This window comes from Tachypleus tridentatus, chromosome 6 (assembly GCF_004210375.1).
Source record: "Tachypleus tridentatus isolate NWPU-2018 chromosome 6, ASM421037v1, whole genome shotgun sequence".
Classification (NCBI taxonomy): Eukaryota; Metazoa; Arthropoda; class Merostomata; order Xiphosura; family Limulidae; genus Tachypleus; species Tachypleus tridentatus.
In genome coordinates this window covers 113,527,632-113,547,952 of record NC_134830.1, presented here as the reverse complement: position 1 = coordinate 113,547,952, position 20,321 = coordinate 113,527,632, and the positions used below count along the sequence as shown (strand labels likewise).

The window sequence follows — 20,321 nt, the reverse complement described above, 5'->3', positions numbered from 1 at the left end:
GTCTAGAACTGTAAGTTGTCTTCATTTCCAGACTTCATTTACTCGTTGAAAAATTTGCTGAATATATTTATTTTTTCTTCTAAATTTTAAATTTTTCGTAATTAGTTAATTCTAACGACCACTTTATGTTTTTTGTTTACAGAAGACTACTACTGGTGAACATAAAGCTGATACAATGAGTAGAAGTGTTACTCCTGTTCCATCTTGCCGCTCTCTCTCTATTGGGGCCGGATACCCAGTTCAACGCTACCCTTCTTTCCAGAGCGACTTACCCAAACTCGAGGCAGAAATCAAGGCTGGTTCTGTAAGTTTTTCAGAATTCTGTCGACAACTGTTCAATGGTTCCACTGTTAATGGCGTCCAGCATGTTGCAGCAGCAGCGACATCTTTTCGTAGGATAGTGTGGAGTGTTATTTCCATCGTTTGTCTTGTTGGTTTCGTGTATCAAAGCATCCAGTTTCTACTCTTGTACCTAGCCAAACCTACTGTAGTGGAGGTCAACGTGGTCATCGAACCTAACCGACCCTTTCCTGCAATTACTGTATGCAATAAAAATAGGTAAAAACTGCAACTTGAACAAGAGAAAGAAATCTGGCACAAGAAGAATAGTTTATAATCTCATTTTGGCATTCCACACTCTTTTGTATTATTTGATAAACTCATAGATATAAAAGACTCTAATGTGTGAAATATCAAATGATTTTATATTTTGTCAGCTAACATACCCTTTCAATGCGTAACCGATAATATCCAAACGCTGAACTGTATTCTCAAGACAACCTTGATTAAAATAAAGTACAGAACAACGTTTCGACCTTCTTAGGTCATCTTCAGGTTAACAAAGCAAACGTTGTTCTGTACGTTCTTTTAATTAAAGTGCTAATACAGATACCAGCCGTCTTGAGAATACATTATTATTTCAAGTGGGTTTCTCATCATCACAAACGCCGAACTCTTTAAGTCACCATCGGGGGATCTAGAAGTGCATGCTGAGCCTGATTGAGATAAATCAAAAACAGGACATAGAGTTTGGTTTGGATTTCATGCAAAGCTACACGAGGGCTATCTTCGCTAACCGTTTCTAATTTAGCAGTGGAAGGCTGTATTAAGTTCCTTTAGTCTAGCTAAGTTAAACTTCGAATAGCTTTGCTCAAAAATCAACAACAAAAAATGATAAATTACTGTATATTTTAAATATAACTTGAACTACATTTGTTGTTTGTTCTATTTTTCTCTCGCTACAAGATACAAACTAGTTTACAATTTTCAAAACTTCTTTAGATTTACTGTTTATTTACAGAATCAGATGGTCAGCTCTGTGCAAAATGTACCCCAAAAAATGCGAGGCAATCAGAGAAAATAGGGAAAAAGGATTCATAAATATAACGGTAAGACATTTTTGGATCAAATTTTGTCTTTTCCATTAGCTAAACCTTGAATTTTAAATAAGCAAAGTTTAAGTGAATATGTTAAGAACAATAACACTTAGGCCTACGAGAGTTTTATTGCCTTGAAACTTTTACATGTTCAATGGTAAAACGAAAATTATATTTAATTTTCTCCGTCTCGTACAAATTTTTTTTTCACAAAACGTCGGATGTGCTTTTACAGAAATGAATCATCTTCATTGAAATCGAATCACATTTTGTTATGCTTAAAACATTGACAACTACTGACTATAGATTTCTCTAGGCCAACCGTGACGTACGATTCTTATCGATCGTTCTAGAACCCACGAGAAACACTGCTAGTAAATAAAGGGTTGTCCCCTGCTGGAACAGCGGAAAATCTACGGATTTATAGCTCTAAAATTAGGGATTCAATTCCCCTCGGTGGATAAAGCAGATAGCTCGATGTGGCTTTGCTATAAGAAAAAAACAAACACAAAAATAATGGTTAATAGGCCTCACGAAGTGTCATTTCTGAAGAATATTTGTTTGTGTGTGCACTTTGACCTTATTTTTCTTTTCAATATTATTTCATCGTCGTTATGGCAACTAGTGGTTCTGTAAATGACTCAAATATATTACGTTATATTTGTGGAAACTTGGTCTAAGTAAGTGAGTTTTTTCTTCCTGATAAGTAAAACAAATCCTCATGTTATTTTCGAAAACTGCGCAGTTAAATTTTGGAAAATCGGTTATTAAACCAAAACAACTTTCATCAAGTTTAAGTTCGCAAACCTGTGTAACAGAAAGAAATTATTAGTGGTTCGGAAAAAAATGCTAGAGGTGTAATATGAAGACATGTTAACCTATACTACGCAACGAAACCTGTAACGTATTGGCCAATAAAATTATTCATTCATTAAGTTAATAGAACAGTGCAACCTTCTCTTAGAATTAAAAGAAATAATAGAAATTATTAAATACCCCAATATTTAAAGCAGTTTCTAATTTATTAGTTTCTATAAAGTACATTTTTTACTACTTCTGCTTTCTTGATTGGTTTGTTTTTTTATTTCGAGCAAAGCTGGATGGCATGTGTTATCTATTAAATGCTTATATTGTAAAAGTACAGTAAATAGCCATTATTTCCTTCAAACTTTGTTTTTGTGACCTGGATAATGAAATTTAGAAATTAACCTATTTTCTATGCAAAAATGGGCAAATTCACACATTTTCATTTACATAATGTCTGAATAAAACAACGTATGAATCAAGACTTACATGTATTTATACTAAAGTTATACAAAAATGTTTAGAAGTGAGTAGTTTTTCGAGATTTGCCACTGTAATGTAAATCACTTTCACGTATCAGCCTCCAAATATAGTCTCCCATTATGTTTTCGTTATACGCTCCTTGGTAGCGGCGTTAAAAGTCCAGTATATCTTGGTGGAAGCGCTCGCCTTGCTCCTCTGAGTATGCTTCCTTGTTCTCCTTGACTTTATCAAGATGGGCGCCAAGGGCATGGACTTTCAGGGACATCCTGCAGCCCATTTTGCTGTAGTTTTTTACCAGAGCCTCAACAAGTTCCATATAATTTTTGGCCTTGTGATTGCCCAAGAAGCTCCGAACCACTGCGACAAAGCTGTCTGAAGCTTTTTTCCCTTCCTACTTTGCTCCTTGGGGAATTCTGTGCACTCTAGGATCTTCTTTACTTGTGGTCCAACACAGACACCAGCTTTCACGTTTGCTTCAGACAGCTTAGAAAAGAAGTCTCGAAGGTACTTGAAGGCTGCAGACTTTCATAAGACCCAATTTTATGTGAAATAGTGGGAACAATACCTTCTGGAGGTCCACTAGTGGCTCACACTTGACATTGTGTCTCCCCACAGAGAACTCGGTCCATTGTGGTCAGTGCTTCCTGTTGTAGTGAGCTGTGGTGCTCCTGCTGTCCCAAATGCAAAGATAACAGGGAAACTTGGTAAGGCCTCCTTGGAGACCCATCACGAATGTTACCATTTTGAAGTCTTTGATAACCTCCCAGTCATACTCATCATACATCAAGGCTTCTAGCAAGGCCTTGACGCTGTTGTATTCCTCTTTGAGGTGCACCGAATTTTAAAAGGTTTAACATTTATATAATATAAAATTATTCAAGCAAGCAAAAATTGTCCGTCTTATCTTCTAGAGATTTGTTGCAGTGCTAGCAGGTAAAATGAGATGTCCAGAGTTTGTTTTGATCCCCGACTGGCATGCCGAAATATGCCTTGTAGGCTTCACACAGTTTAGCAGATGCTGTCTTAAAGTACATTTTCGCTCTTATCTTGATAAATTGACCACACACATAGCAGAATACATCTGGAGAATGCTTGCAGCTTTTTGATGCCATCTCTGATCAAATCAGATAAGTCAAGGTGTTCTCTTAGGCAGCTAAAACTAAACTGAAGTGGTGAGTGGTGAGCCCCTGTATATATATATCACTATGGAAAGTTCTAGAAAATTCTGAAAGGTTATTGAAAATTCTCATATGTTCTACAACATTCTAGAAAGTTCTTGAAAATTCTTGTAAGTTCGAGAAAATTCTCTATCAGCTACTCAGCACTGAATTTACCTGGAATGTTCTGGAAAATAGGTAAATTTGAAATTTTCATTACCCAGGTCACAAAAGCAAAGTTTGAAGAGAAAAATAGGTCTTTTCCATCTACTTTAAGCATAAGCAACTGAGAAAAAACACTTTCTGCCCAGGAACAAGAAAAAGTAAAAATTTTGTTACATAGTGTTATCTGCGCTAGCTATCCTTTGTTTAGTAGTGTGAGGCTAGAGGGAAGGCAGCTACTCATTACCACCCACCATTAACTCTGGGGCTACTCTTTTACCACCGAATAGTGAGATTGACCGTCATATTATTACTTCCTCACGGTTGAAAGGGCGGACATGTTTAGTGTGAGAGGGATTCAACCTGCGACCCTCAGATAACTCGTCGAGCGTCCTTACCACCTGGCCATGAGGTCCAGGTTTCTTGAAGTAAGTGTTCTAATAGAAAAATTGCCAAATTGCCGTTAAAAATATTTGTTATCGATTTTTATTTATCAATATACAATACATGCTTTCACCTTTGGTTGGTATAATTTTTTTATCCATTCTACTTCACTGATTGTTTAAAAAATAATCAGTGTACTAATTAACCAGTTCTCACGTCTTCTCGTCAGACACTAACGTTAATTAACCTTTTGGTTGTCAAGCCATATCTATTCAACGTATTGAATTGTATATTAAGAACATATTTGAAATTTTCAGTTCCGCTTGGAACTGATCATATGTTGTCATGTTGTCGGGGTTGTCGTGTTCACTTTTTTTTAATGTATCAAAATTAATGGGGAAAGTACGCAATAGGTACAGAATGATCTAAAAAAGACGAGAACGATTTTAATAATTTAAAAATCCTTTGTACTTGTGGAGAAATGAGCAGAAACGAATTTTAACTGTGTCAGCAGTTAGCGGTAAAATTAAAGGCTTATAACTAAAATTCGGGGTCTGATCCATGCAATAGGAACAGTACGAATAGTTCATTATGTAGCTCAATGTTTAACCCAAAACAAGCTCATATAACGTCATTAACGAAAATATATATAGTTCAAAGGCTATCATACATACAGTGATTATGAAAGTACACAAAAGAACTCAAGGTTTAATCATGAGTATATACAGGTTATCGTGACATCAGTTATAAAATATTTTCTGGCAAGAATACGTTTCGAAATAAAGCTTACCAAAAGCAAAAATAAGTTACAAAAGTGTATATAACAACTTAAAAATAAATTACTATTATACTAATAAACGTACAATATAATTCAACAGCCAGCTTCATCTGTTTTTTTGTTTGTTTTGTTGGGCCCGGCATGGCCTAGCGCGTTAAGGCGTGCGCTTCGTAATCTGAGGGTCGCGGGTTCGCGCCCGAGTCGCGCCAAACATGCTCGCCCTCCCAGCCGTGGGGGGCGTTATAATGTGACGGTCAATCCCACTATTCGTTGGTAAAAGAGTAGCCCAAGAGTTGGCGGTGGGTGGTGATGACTAGCTGCCTTCCCTCTAGTCTTACACTGCTAAATTAGGGACGGCTAGCACAGATAGCCCTCGAGTAACTTTCTGCGAAATTCCAAAAAAACAATTGTTTGTTTTGTTTCTTTCAACTTACTGAAAACTCACAAATAAAATAATCTTGTTAAATATACACTATTTAATATACATTAAATCTACAAAATACGACACAGGCATACTAAATTATAGTGGTCTGGCAGTTCTGTGGAAAGTTTGCAACTTATAGCGCCAAATGTATTGCGTGTTTGTTGTTAAGCACAAAGCTATATAATGGACTGTGTATGGTGTGCCCATCACGAGTACCGAAACCCAGATTCTAGCAGTTTGAGCTCTCAGACTTTCCGCTTGGTCACTGGGGGCAAATACTAAAAGTTAGTCTTCTATATCCTCGGTGGGCAAAGAACAATTACCGTATTTTCCGGTTAATAAGCCGAGGCCAATTTTCAGCTCTGAAAATGAGGGTTTTTGCTTATTACCGCCCAAAAAGCCGAAGCCATTTTTAAGAAGTGACAAGTTTCTTCAAAATGATTTCTTAGTCTCGTTTCAGCGTCAGCATGCATGTTGTGTGTGATCATTGGCGTTCTGTAGTAAAGCAGAACGTGTCGTATTGAGACAGAGATGGAATCAATATGTCATTCGTTATTGGCTCCACTCACTGTAATTAGGTAACCAATGAAATTCCAGAAACAACGTTTCACTGTAGTCTTAACGTGCTTTGCTGATGGGACAAAATTACCGCCTATGGTAATTTTCAAAAGAAAAACATTTCCTAAGAAGAAGAAATTTCCGAAAGGAGTGATCGGCCAATAAGCCGACCCCCAAAAATCAGGTCCAAAATTTAGGGCCAGAAATTCGGCTTATTAGGCGGAAAATACGGTAACTCGTTATGCAACTAAGTGTTTAACAAGGCATCCAATGTATTGTATGTTTCTAAACTTGTTTATTATTGTTCTTGTGTTAAAAGTAACTAACAATCAATAGTACTTTCCTGTTTGTTTGTTTCATTCAGGTTTTAAAAACCGAATTGGTTTGTGCAAAGCAACCAGGCTATTCGCGCCTGAAAACATGAGAAACCTTATGTTGTACTTCTGGATGAATTATTTCAGTCCCCTAGTTTTGTAAAGTGCAATGAGCTGTTTGTTTGTCTAGAATTAAGCCCAAAGTTACATAATGGGCTATCTGTGCTCTGCCCACTTCGAGTATCGAAACCCGCTTTTTAGCGGTGAGAGTCTGCAGACATACCACTGTGCTACTGGGGACAAATAAATTTTTATATCATTAGATGAACCTACTAACCAATTTCATTTCCTATTTAATAATAGCTTTTAGTCTTCTTTTTTTTTTTTGTCTGTCTGCATAAGGGAGCGACATTTTCAGCCGGTTACGATGCTTGATTCGCAATCTAAAGAGCACGGGTTAGAATTCCCATTGCACCAAACAAAGATTGTCGCTCTTTTTTTAGCCGTGGGAATGTTATAATGTAACTATCCATCCCATTATTCGTTAACAAAACAGTAGCCCAAGAATTGACTATGGGAAATGATGACTAACTGCCTCTCCTCCAGTCTTTCACTGTCATATTAGGGACGGCTAGAGCAGATAGCCTGCGTGTTAACTTCCACGAAATTCGAAGCAAACCAAACTACTCATGCGTAGAATAAATCATTAGAAACTTTTAAGTTATTAAAATAATTTATTTCGCAGATCCTTCTGTGTGTGGCCCGGCATGGCCAGGTGGTTAAAGAACTCGACTCGTGATCCGAAGGGCGCACGTCCGAATTCCCGTTACACCAAACATGCTCACCCTTTCAGCCATGAGGGCGTTATAATGTGATGGGCAATCGCACTATTCGTTGGTAAAATAGTAGTCCAAGAGTTGGCGGTGAACAGTGATGACTGGCAGCTTTCCTTCTACTCTTACACTGCAAAATTAGGGACGGCTAGCGTAGATGGTCCTCGTATAGTTTTGCGCGAAATTCAAAACAAACCAAACCAATAAACCCAATAATATCTCACTATTTTACAATGTTTTAGTTCGTCCTGAATATGTATTAAGCTAAAAATTGAAAAGTTTCTACAATAAAAATATAACACTAAAAATTAAAAAAACAATAAAATGGATTTATTAAACGTTCTAGCCAATACTCTAGTGAAGGTAACAATGAAAGAATAACATGTACCTTCCTTATGGTACATATAAAAATTAGCTGTTTGCTTCATGTACTGTCATAAATGTTAGTTTTATCATTCGGTTCCTCTTCATTGTGCCAAAACATTTTCTTTCCTTATAGATGCTTTAAAGTTGAAACAATTTTGGCTAATTTTGCTTTAAAAGATTAAGATATAAGTGAGTCTCAAAAGCGGTTTTTGAGACTTAAAGTTTATAACTATATTTGTCCACTGAAATGTTGTTGTTTACGAGATTATCTTGTTTCCTCTTAAATTGGTTGGCCACAACATTACAGTAGTTTTATCTGTACTAGCCAGACGAATTCAGAATATTAAAAAAATATGTCTTGGATAACTCGTTATTATAATAAAAAAGGCGAATGAAAGTGAATTCATTCAAATCAATGTTTGTATTGCTAATTATACTTTAATGTTGACATCAATCTAGTAAATGGAAGTTCAACATTTTTCATCCTTGCATCTTGTTTTATATTTGTATCTTTTACATTCGAATTCTTGTTCTAGGAATTGGCTACTCTAACCTACTGGAGTTATAGTTTAAATATTAGTGAACGTGCTTCTCTTGGTCACCAGGAATGGCCGTTAATAACACTTTGTCGTGGACAATACATGGATAATTGTAGGTAAGAACCTCAACTTTTTTAAACTTTTTCTTCAAATAATTTTCTCAGTTTCTTACTTAAGATGTAGATATCATCAGAAATGTCCAGCATTAACGAAAGATAAAAATGCATAATGGATAGTAAATGAAAGTGTCTAACACGTACGAAACATCTTTATGAAAATTTAAACATAACACATATTATGTACTGTGCTGAGAGACATATGTGTGTTTTTATTAATTATTTTGTTTTTACTTTCCAATTGATAAGTAATAATATAATAATGTTTGCCAACAACATAAATCAGCACTGATAAAACCTTTTTTGCTTTCTTCAAAGCGATCTAGTTTTCTTTTATCAATACCTCTTCTCGAATTGCTACACTATTGAGCAACCTCTCAAATTGGACAACTGGAAGAATGTTTGGATCACACAAGGTAAAGTTTTAGAATATGTTTACGTATAAAGCTCAGACTAGTTATCTAGTTTGCAAACATAGTAGGTGTTCTTTGTTGAATACTTCAGAATGGTGAATATTCAACGCTCGCCTAATACTTTCGAAATGCCTTGCATAAGCGAATTTATAAACTTAACAACAGCGAGCTGGTTATGGAATGTGGCTATGTTGCTGTAGTTCTAGTTACACATTGCTATGGGTCATTCTTCTTCGATCTCACAAAATTCTCACAAGAAAATGTTGTTGTAAAACTCGAAACTTTTGTGCTATACAGTGTCTCTAGCAAGGTTGGCCACATAAAGGTTTAGCGTTCCAACGAGATTGTATGCCCTCTATTTTTCTTATGTGGTGACCATGAATATGCGGGCGACCCACGTGTTTTGTGAGAGATAATCATACCGGATTTTTTATACATAGTGATTTAACTCCCTCAGAGTCTATCAGATTTATCTTCAGATTCTTTATTGGTAAAGAACTACCTCTAGTCACCAAATGGGAGCTCTGTCTTTAGTCCAATGTATACGTGCTTGGTGTATTGAAAATATTTGTGCAGATTTTGGGAATTTGAATTTGTGCACAGTCTCTTCCTTCAGTTCAGTCCGGTAGGAAATTCAGTTACTACTTTGTGATACATTTGCTATTATTTACTACAGTTGTCAATTTCCTCAACATATCGTAAAATACCACCATTAGAAGTCTGAAAAACATTATTGTTTTAAATATTTGTATAATAAAACATGACTCAAAAGTAACTTTAGAAGGAAAAAAAATTACAAAAGGTTTTCACTAAGGTAATGAACGACCTCGATTGTTAATTTATTCTAAGTTTGGTTAATTTCTCACTCGTCATAGTGGTAACAATGATACTAAACTTTGAGACTGAAGATTTTATGGAGGTGTTGAGACAGCCTGGAGGGTTCTTATTCATTCATCCATTGGACTCCCTACCAGACTTCCGTAGAGACTACGTGGAGGTCAACCCTGGTTCCAAGGTGGACATTAAACTACAAAAGGTATGACAAAATTATTCCAAAGTGGATATCAATTAAAGACGAGAGGTCATGGTTGGCTACAGTGTGAACATACAGAAGGTAAATCAATGGCCTTCGCAAAATTATTTAATTGCTTAATCCAAAGGTAGCACTAAAGAGGTGAATCAATTATTACCACAAAAAGAATAATCGAGAAGACGTGGCTAGATAAACTCTAGATCTTATATGAGTAGAAATATAAAGTAAGACAACCATCATTTTGTAAAAGTCAAATCATAGTTGGACTGAAAGTAGACATTTACCAAGGTTTTAGAATCGAAAAAACAAAGAGAATTATTGTTACTTCCTATGTGAAACACATTACTAACTGTGTCTAAGTTTTTATTTTCATTTTTAAACACACGCATATTTAGCCATTGTGATTTCGTCACACATATGTGTGTGTGTACGTGTGGACAGCTATATATTATTTTGTCTGTATGAGCTTACCTAATATCACGTTCCTATAATTATATATGTAATTCTATTAAGACTCCAGTTTACCTAATATCACATCCTTATATAACAACTCCAACTTACCTTATATCACATCCTTATATAACAACTCCAACTTACCTAATATTATATCCTTTTATAATAAACTTTAGTTTACCTTATATAACTTCTCACGGTACTTTGCAGTAAGTCTGAGAATTTATAACGTTAAAAATTAGGTTTCAATACCCGCGAGGCACAAGACAGACACACTATTGTGCAGCTTTGCATTAAAAATAACAATAACAACACATCTTCTAAATTGACTTAAACGTTCCTATGATAATTTGTGAAAAATCTATACTGTAAAATAGCATTTGTATTGTCATATATCTCAAAAAACATGTAATCAGCAAATATTTCAAATTATACTTCAATATTTAATGTTGTGTTAATGATTCTGAAAACTTAAAACGTTAAATACAAATTATAAAATACACCTGGAAGCCTTGCGAATAGGACTCTTTATGGATTGGACTCCAATATAATTTTCTCTTTGCTGGCGGCCTGGTATGGCCTAGCGCGTAAGGCGTGCGACTCGTAATCCGAGGGTCGCGAGTTCGCGCCCGCGTCGCGCCAAACATGCTCGCCCTCCCAGCCGTGGGGGCGTTATAATATGACGGTCAATCCCACTATTCGTTGGTAAAAGAGTAGCCCAAGAGTTGGCGGTGGGTGGTGATGACTAGCTGCCTTCCCTCTAGTCTTACACTGCTAAATTAGGGACGGCTAGCACAGATAGCCCTCGAGTAGCTTTGTGCGAAATTCAAAAACAAACTCTTTGCTGGCACATTGGTTTAAATGATTAATGGTATTTCTTTTCTTACATAAACTTTATAATGACGCTACTGTCACTTTAATTCAGTTTAGTATAAGTAAACCTAAATCCTATTTAATTACTTCACCTTTCGTAGTAAAGCCATATAAACGCCAAAAGTTTTGTATATTGTTTGAAACAACACAATACCTTAAACTTTCCCATAAAATATTAAAAATCAGGTTGGGCTTTCAAGCAAAATTTGACTTAATTATCTGATACCATGTTAATCAACTATCGATTTATTTCTTTTTCAGAGATCAACTATCCTGAGAGACTCTCCTATTACAAAGTGTACTGACTATACGAGTGTGCTGTCACACTGGTACCCCAACAAAAAAATGAACCCTAGGGTAAAACGTTTGCAAGAATAACTAGCATTAGTTTATATTGATATAAAATTCTATATGAGTAACTGAAAAAAATGTTATAAAATAATAAAATGATTGTTGTAATTTTTCAGCAACACAAATTGTTCCTTTGTGAACAAGAACACAATTAATTGTAAAAGCAATATAAACACACCAGTTTTGAATATTTTATTTTAGCACCACAAATTACTGGCACATTGAATTTCAAAACTATTTTTATCTAAGTACATTAATGTATTGTGATATTACTTATTTGTTACGTGTATCTAATGAGAATAGCAAGACTAGGGGACACAAGTATAGCTTTTGACAGGATAGAAGTCATCTTCAATTAAGACAGTTTTATTTTTATAACAAGGTGGCTGACCTTTGGAACGGGTTACCTTCAGATGTTTTAGAGGCACTAAATCTGAGTGAGGAAAAGCAAAATGATTAAACATACACTTTTCTAGTATTAACGGAGATTTTGGACTAAAATCCTCTTTACCTATTTTAATAATTCACTTACAGAACATTGTAAAATTATATGTAACCACTTTAATTTGATAATGGACCTAAGTATCGCTCACCGCTAAATCTAGTAAACTCCTTATGTATCATCTACTACTGGACAAACCGGCAGCTAGACGTTGTGTTAATTTTATTTTGAAAGGGTTTACTTACGTGAAAATATGATTAATGCTATATGTTTTTAATGGATATTTATGGAACTGTTTATCTGAAGAGAACTCTACTCTGATAGTTAACAGGAAAAAAGTGTACATCAGAAAACTGTAAAAATCAAAGTTATACATTCTTGGACATAGCATGAAATGGGTCACTAGCGTGTACGAATGAACTAACGCTACGCGAATGCAGCGATTGCACGATGTAATAACGGGTCTTCCTAGCTACCAGACTGTATTATACTGAAGAATTAATGTAGGCTTCATCCAACGCTCAAGAACCAACTCAAGAGTCAAGAATGGAGGTAGAGGTCCAGATATACCTGATCCTCCCGGGTCATATGGCCAAATAACAAGCAAATGAAACCAAAACCTGAATCTATGCATATTGAGTATCTTAATAGCACTGTGTATATGTCACGCTTTTCCACCCTGGTTAAACGCACCTTACTAAAGCCTCTTTGCATGATCGAAGTTATCGGTTATTAAAAATATATTATAATCACTTTGCAAGGTACACGACGGCATTATAATTAATTTTCGATAATCAAACATGTTTATGATAAAACTGTTTATTTAGTTGGCAGTTTTAGACCCACGACTCTAAATCTTTAGGTTGATTGTTAGATACGACGCAGATTTTTCATAATTTGAGAGCTTAGGTGATTATCAGTCGTAATAAAGAAAGTTGCAAGTTTATTAAACGTTAAGAAATGTACTGAACTTCTGTCGGTCATTTACTGAACGCCTTGATAGAAAAACTAAAGAACATAAACCTTTGTGTGTTTGTTATAGCAATGTTCTCAGGAATGTCTCGCTGAAGCTGTCGAACAACAGTGTGGCTGTGCACACTTTACCAGCATATATCCGAATGTCCGTAGATGCAATGAAGTCAACGCAACTGAATGTAAGTGTGACGACATTATTATCTCGGTGTGGCTTTTGTTGGTATTTTGGACTTGCTTTAATCAAGTTCTTAATTCTATACTCTTGCCTAAATGTAACAATGGATTTGAACAAAACATGAAATCGTTTTAATTTCTTTGTCTCATAAAAACAGAATTTTAAAAAGTGCTTTAAAATAGAATTAGCTCTTAATTCTATACTCTTGCCTGAATATGATGGTGGATTTGAACAAAATCTGAAATTTGAAATTATTTTAATTTGTTCATATGGTAAAAATAAAATTTTAAAATACACTTTAAAATAGTATTAGAATTTAAATATTAAAAATTGTAATGTTCTGTTATCATTCTTCTTTCTATTTCTTATCATTAACTCTGTGGCGATCTTTCCACGAGATCAGGCCCATTCAGGGACAACCATGTAGATGCTCATTTTGTGTGTGTGTTTGAGTACAGTTTTTTGTAGAATAGGTCATGCCATAGATCTATGATTTCCAAGTACACACTTAATTAAACAAATAGAAGTTCATTGGAACTTCAACGTGGGATAGGGTATTTGTATTCCACGTTCTTCGATTGTCTTTCTTATGGAAATAGTTTTTAAATTGTCTCGATGCTCGTGAGTTTTTGATTCGCACGTTTTCGTGAACTTTAAAAATTTGTTTATTATTTTGTTAACGACACAAATGAGACGTATTTAACTTAATCTCACTGGAGGTTGGGGGTCAGCGTTTTTCTTCTTCTGGCTGTAATTAGATCAGAGGTGTTGTTTCGCATCCGTTAGCTTCTGAGATTGGACGTAGTAAAAATGTTATTGCAAATTTCTTAAAAGACCCTAAGGGATTTGTGGTTGTTTGAATTAAGCACAAAGCTATACAATGGGCTATCTGTGCTCTGCCCAACACGGGTATCGAAACCCGGTTTATAGCGTTGTAAATTCACAGACATACCGCTAAGCCATTGGGGGACGACCCTGAGGGATACGGAACGAGAATTTCAAGTGGTCGGTCCAAAAAAATTTCGCCAGCGTTAAGTAGGAGGATTCGATGGGTTGTCCGGCAAGACAGCAGCCGATCGTCGAACCAGATTAAGGCCCTTACAGACGCAGAATGCAGCTCAAGAACAATAAGACAGCATCTACGAGAGAAAGGCTTTCTCCTTCCATGGAATAATAGAGCTTCAGGTTATACAGGGGCGTCAAACAGCAGCTGGCTACATTGGCATGTTGGAGAGAGCATCCTTATTGACTGAAAGCCCTTGCTTGTGTGGAAATGAGTGGATCTTTCAGCAGGACAACGTTGCAATCCACAATGCCCGCAAGACAAAGGACTTTTTCATGGCGAATAACGTGATTCTTTTGGACCATCCAGCGTGTTCGCCCGAACTGAACCCCATTAAAAATGTTTGGGGTGGATGGCAAGGGAAGTCTATAGACATGGACCTCAATTCCAAACAATTCATGATCTTCGTGAAGCCATCTTCACCACTTGGAATAACATTTTGGCCAGCAGTGTATTTTCCCAGTATTTAAAAATCTAAACTTGACAGCACGTATTTTAAACAGATTAAAATCAATTTATATCATCTAACATTTTAAGTTTAGCTGGAAAATATTCAAAGAGAGCTAAATTAAACACTCCTGTTTCTACCAGAAGTTAGTTTATCCTTTCAAAACGAGTCAGAAACACATACGTTACAAAAAATATGTTATGGGGTTTCCTCTGAATTAGACCCGGCATGGCCAGGTGGTTACGACACTCGACTCGTAATCAGAGGGTTGCGGGTTCGAATTCCAGTCACACCAAACATACTAGCCCTTTCAGCCGTGGAGGCGTTTTAATGTGACGGTCAATCCCACTATTCGTTGATAAAAGCGTAACCCTAGAGTTGGCGGTAGGTGGTGATGACTAGCTACCTCCCCTCTAGTCTTATACTGCTACATTTGGGACGGCTAGCGCAGATAATATTCGTGTAGCTTTGTGCAAAATTCAAAAACAAACAAACATTAGCACTTGATAACGAAATGGTATTATGGCTCACGATATACTTTTTCAGGGAAGCAGGAATCTTATTTAAGTCAAATGAGTGCTTATTCACTTCCTCTTCCATATTAGGTGTTTGTAAAGGTGAAGATGTTATTCTCCTATTATTCTTAATCATTTGTGATTTTGGTATCAAATAACACTTTACTAGAACACTTTCATTCCTGGAGAACCTTGTTTATCTCTTCTCTCTGCTCAAAGCAAAACCGTCACAGATGGAATTTAAGTATGGCGACAGTTGTCTTACAACTTCGTAATTGTTCGGTAACTTTTCCAAACAACATTCAATTGATTTGACGATTACATCAATAAAGTGTGCTGAAAAGCACAAATGTAGCTTCTTTTTTTTTTCAGGCGTCTCAGTCTTCAGTTTAAGAAATTTTGGTATTATGCAGCCAAGAAAGCATTTCTTCCCTCCCTAAAGAAGATTTCCAGAGTATGCCAATGATTGAAGCTTTTCTGTGTAGTCTTGAAATAATGTAATTTCGTGGTCCTGTAATCTTACTTCTCCCAAACGTTCATAAACTGCCAACAACTGGAACTCTGTTAAAAATATTATTTTTTGGACAGCAATGAATAAAAATCCCATAACCTGACCGCATTCGAAAAGTAGACCTTTCATCTTCAGAGGCAACTATAATTCCCAATTCTCAGTTTTCTTCTGAAGGAGAAAGATCCACCTTTCGAAGACGCTCGGGTTATAGGGTTTTTATTCATTTATATGAAAACCTCTTAAACTTATGCTTTTTTCAGATATTATCAATCTTTTGGACAGTGTGATACTCAGAACCTTACATTGTAGCATTTAAGACAGCTACTTTCATAGAGTCAATGTCTTGCCAGATTCTGCAGCCAATGGGCTTTATTACATATAATTGCACATTTTGCCATTACATTTCTGTAGAGTGTTTATGTTATATTAAGACGTTTTGAATCTGCAATCATAAATAATTACTTAACAGTTGTAATACAGGGGATTAGGTGAGTTTAAACAAAAAAAACTAGCATCTGAACATCACAATTCATTTAATAAATTTTTTTTTGTTTAGAATTAAGTACAAAGATACACAGTTGGTTGTGCTCTACTCACCACGGGTATCGCAACCCGGTTTCTAGAGATTTGAGTCTGCAGACATATCGCTGTGCTACTGGAGAAGTATTGAATAACACTTTGTTGGAAACTAATTATAACTCTTCTGAAAGTTGTGTTTAGGGAAGTGATATTTGTTAATAAATGTATCAAATATTGATTCCATTCCATGTTTCAAATTACTGCTACTGAGTATGTTAAATGTTGTATTGATATGTTATCATGGATCTTACATGTAGTAATTCTTATTTGATGTTCATATGTTTAATGCATATCTCATCTGATAACGATTCGATACTGTGGGTCGAATTGTTGTAATTGTTAAAATCAGAACTCGTCTACTGTAAAGGTTGATGCTTTCTTTTTTAACTCGCATCAATGTTACACATTTGTCAAGGCCGCTGACATATATGTTACGACGTAACAGAACTACGCAGACGACAAAGTTTTGTAGTACACTGAAAACAAATGGATTTATTTAGGCCTAATTACAAAAAATTTGCTCAAACTCTTTTTAAGATAAACGTATACATATCTTGTGGAACAAGATTTAGGTTACTCATAGGTGAATAGCTGCAGTAAAATTTTGAAGACGATTTTCTGCAGTACAGTAAAAACACCGTTTCATTTAAGCCTAATTTACAAACAACGTCATATATCTTGCCGGCACTAAGACTAATTTTGTGCTGAAGTTAGACATTTCTTACTTCATATTTTTCATGTGTGTGTGTGTGTGTTATCACATGATGCTAGGCTGTTAACAATTATGTTTTTGAAGATTAAAATGTTTCTACATCGTACTGATTTATTATTGATTCTTAAAACGAGACCAAAATTTTTAACAAGATGTTAAACTTTAAGATTTACATGTAGGTTTGGGAATATAGGACACACATACTAAGTGATGACACTTTTCATCAATTGTTGATAAATATATGGCTTGGAGACAGAACGCAGCAGTATGCATGACTTCATACAATATGCGCAGGCTGAGAAATAAAAGTGTGAATTCAAAAACGTAGAGGTTAAAGTTAATGTGAGTTCAAGCAGTGTGTAGAAGCTGAAACATCGCTTTAAATATGATTTTAAGTCATGTTATAAGTTACAGTTATTTTTTTCTTCTCACGTTCAGGTGTCTTGTTTAAACCCATGTGAAGAAATTGTTTTTCATACTTTGCATTCGGGTACTTTTTAAATACACACACACACACACACACACTTTTATCTTTGATTTGGGTTTATGATAAGTATGTTTTTGTTCAGTAAATATACTTTAATTTTTGTATTATTCTTTACTAAGGAGCATTTGTTGTTGAATATATTGCAGATGGATGCATCTTCGAAGCAGAAAAGATTCACGTAGATAATTGTTTGGACTCCTGTGCACCACCTTGTGAGTAAGTATTTAATAAAAATTAGATTTAACGTTCTTACTTCTACGATATGAAATACGACGTTTAGTCCATTCATGGGGGAGAAAAATAATTAATTTTGTTTTTACAATAATTAAAAAATATATATGTATTAAAAATGTTAAAAAATAGGTAATATTATTCTGTTAGTGTGTTTTCAAAGTGGTCTTATATGTATAAATTGTTGTTTTTCAGAAAAGAGTATTATGAACAACAGATGTCATATTTTCAATGGCCCACTAGATTAGAGGTAAGAGAAATATATTTCTATTGAAATTTAAAATCTAACTTGGACCGGTGATGGCACACTTCTTTATGCCTTTTGATGCACCCCTACCCCTGCATTCTGCATAGCATATTTATTTATATACTGTAGATGTCACTTTCCACTATTAATTTTTGTTACTACGATATTTAAGAGTTGTATTATTTGAGGGTAGGTTTTAAATTTATTTATATTTAACGTTTTAGTTTCAGATATAACTTATATGCTCCTCCAATCAAAACTGCGCCATCTTTACCGACTTTCAACGCCCCCTTGGGGATGGCTCACAGTTTGCGCATCACAGATTTAGAATACGAAGTTTTATTTTATAACAGTTTTTATTCCCTGGTTCTAAAATTTTTTTATAATTATCATCATGTACACCAGTTGTTTTTTTCATGTAAAATATTGTATTAACTAATGATTATTTCAGTATCACTTTAAACTTTAATGGTAAGTCTGCGAACTTATAACGCAGAAAATTGGTTTTCGATACTTATGCTATTGAATAGCTTTGTGTTCCGACATTTGAATGCTTGTTACACAATTTTGCCCCCCTCTGGTACAGCGGTATATCTCCGGATTTACAACGCTAAAATCAGAGGTTCGACTCCCCTCGGTGGGCTCAGCAGATAGCCCGATGTGGCTTTGCTATAAGGAAACACACACAAGATATAATTTGTCCCCCAGTGGCTCAGCGGTATGTCTGCGGACTTACAATACTAAAAACCAGGTTCCGATACCCGTGGTGGGCAGAGCACAGATAGCCCATTGTGTAGCTTTGTGCTTAATACAAAAAAAACAAAACAAACTTTGTGTTCCAACTTATCGATAGAATTCAAAGCTTTAGAAATGTATTTTATAAAATATTTAAACACGAATACTATTAGTATTAGTTCTGCTATTTATTGCTAGAACTTCCTAAGTATCTTACGGATAATATGAATGATTTTGTCTACAGAGCAAAATTAAATCGGTAATTTGTTGCTAAATGTGCTTCGTTAACAGATTTTTTTTAATGAAAACATTACGAAAAAATTCATTACAAATTTCGATTTGCATATTGCACACGACTTCAGTGTTTTTTATGTTCTTAAGTATCGTGGCCTGGCATGGCCGAGCGCGTAAGGCGTGCGACTCGTAATCCGAGGGTCGCGGGTTCGTGCCCGCGTCGCGCTAAACATGCTCGCCCTCTCAGCCGTGGGGGCGTTATAATGTGACGATCAATCCCACTATTTGTTGGTAAAAGAGTAGCCCAAGAGTTGGCGGTGGGTGGTGATGACTAGCTGCCTTCCCTCTAGTCTTACACTGCTAAATTAGGGACGGCTAGCACAGATAGCCCTCGAGTAGCTTTGTGCGAAATTCCAAAAAAAAAAAATTAAGTATCGTATTTAATTTCAGTGTGGTAACGTTTCGTCTTTGTTTATTTTTTTCAGGAACTTCGACGTCTTCTACCAAATGACTTGAAAAACATGACTTTGGAATTTGCTCAGTAACTATTTATCAAAGTTTTATTATATTTATAACAAAAACATGTTGATAATGTATATAACATAGTTTGGAGATGAGGTTAACAACTGAAAAGAAACTATGAAAGTTTATAAACATAATTAATATAATCGAGTTCATAAAAAAAATTAAACTTATATCAAAATCCTAGTATGAATAATTTAACTACTGGAGTGAGATGTCGTGAATAGAAATATAAAGTTTTATCAAAGAGATAATGCATACACTGATTTCATAGAATGGCATTATGATCTCTGTAAAAACCCTGACACGTCTGAAGATCTCAGTCGTCTTGATCATTGACGTATTTGTATGAAAAAAAATTTCGGTTTTTCAGTCCTGTCTTAATGATAGATTATAAACTATATTAACTGTTTTACAACCAATTTAAAGAAGGATCTTTTAAAATTATTTTCACCATTTCATCTCGCTAGCTGTTATCTAGCTAGTAAATATTAAGTGGGCAATAACGTTCCATTATTTTAAACGGATTCTGTAGTAATTACCGAGTTTTTTACTCAACTTCACCAGTATTAAATAATTGATACCAGTAGTTTGGTCTAGACTTGCAGAGCAATGTATGTAAATCATACTTAGCTAGAGTAAATAAAATTTATATATTTTAATTCCTAAACAGTGCAGTCAAAAAAGGTTTCTATATATATAACACGTAGAGCATAGTGAGGTCTTCCCATTTTAATCTGTTGTATCTTAAGTAGGCGTGAAATTAAATAAGCTTCAAATAATCGATTAACCTCTACTTAACAGGAAACAACTTGCGGAGGTGACAGTCAGTTTTCCTAGCAATGAACATATCATTCACAAACATCAACCAAAGTTTGAGGTAAGATAATTTGTATAACAAAACTTCTGTAGGCTAGCAGTTGACGACGAAGTAAATAATAATAAAACTTTAATCTGTTTACACTCATTCTTTATTCCAAACGCTTATAGTTCTACCGTAGATGTGGGTGATGTGAGGTTCGTTATCT

At 35.3% G+C, this 20,321-nt stretch overlaps 1 protein-coding gene across 2 annotated transcripts in view; it reads left to right on the top strand.

Moving 5' to 3' along the window:
- LOC143253345 (epithelial sodium channel subunit beta-like) overlaps positions 1-20,321 on the top strand; it is a 29,481-nt gene that overhangs the window by 1,931 nt on the left and 7,229 nt on the right. The window contains exons 2-12 of one of the 2 annotated variants that reach the window (XM_076507075.1): positions 143-558; positions 1,301-1,388; positions 8,176-8,294; positions 8,613-8,710; positions 9,583-9,743; positions 11,328-11,423; positions 12,902-13,013; positions 17,471-17,540; positions 17,751-17,805; positions 19,257-19,312; positions 20,098-20,173. In XM_076507075.1, coding sequence (XP_076363190.1) covers positions 176-558; positions 1,301-1,388; positions 8,176-8,294; positions 8,613-8,710; positions 9,583-9,743; positions 11,328-11,423; positions 12,902-13,013; positions 17,471-17,540; positions 17,751-17,805; positions 19,257-19,312; positions 20,098-20,173 — 1,314 coding nt within the window. In that variant the 5' untranslated portion in view covers positions 143-175. Of the gene's footprint in view, positions 1-142; positions 559-1,300; positions 1,389-8,175; positions 8,295-8,612; positions 8,711-9,582; positions 9,744-11,327; positions 11,424-12,901; positions 13,014-17,470; positions 17,541-17,750; positions 17,806-19,256; positions 19,313-20,097; positions 20,174-20,321 lie in introns of those variants that run through there. The other variant, XM_076507076.1, reaches the window with a different exon arrangement.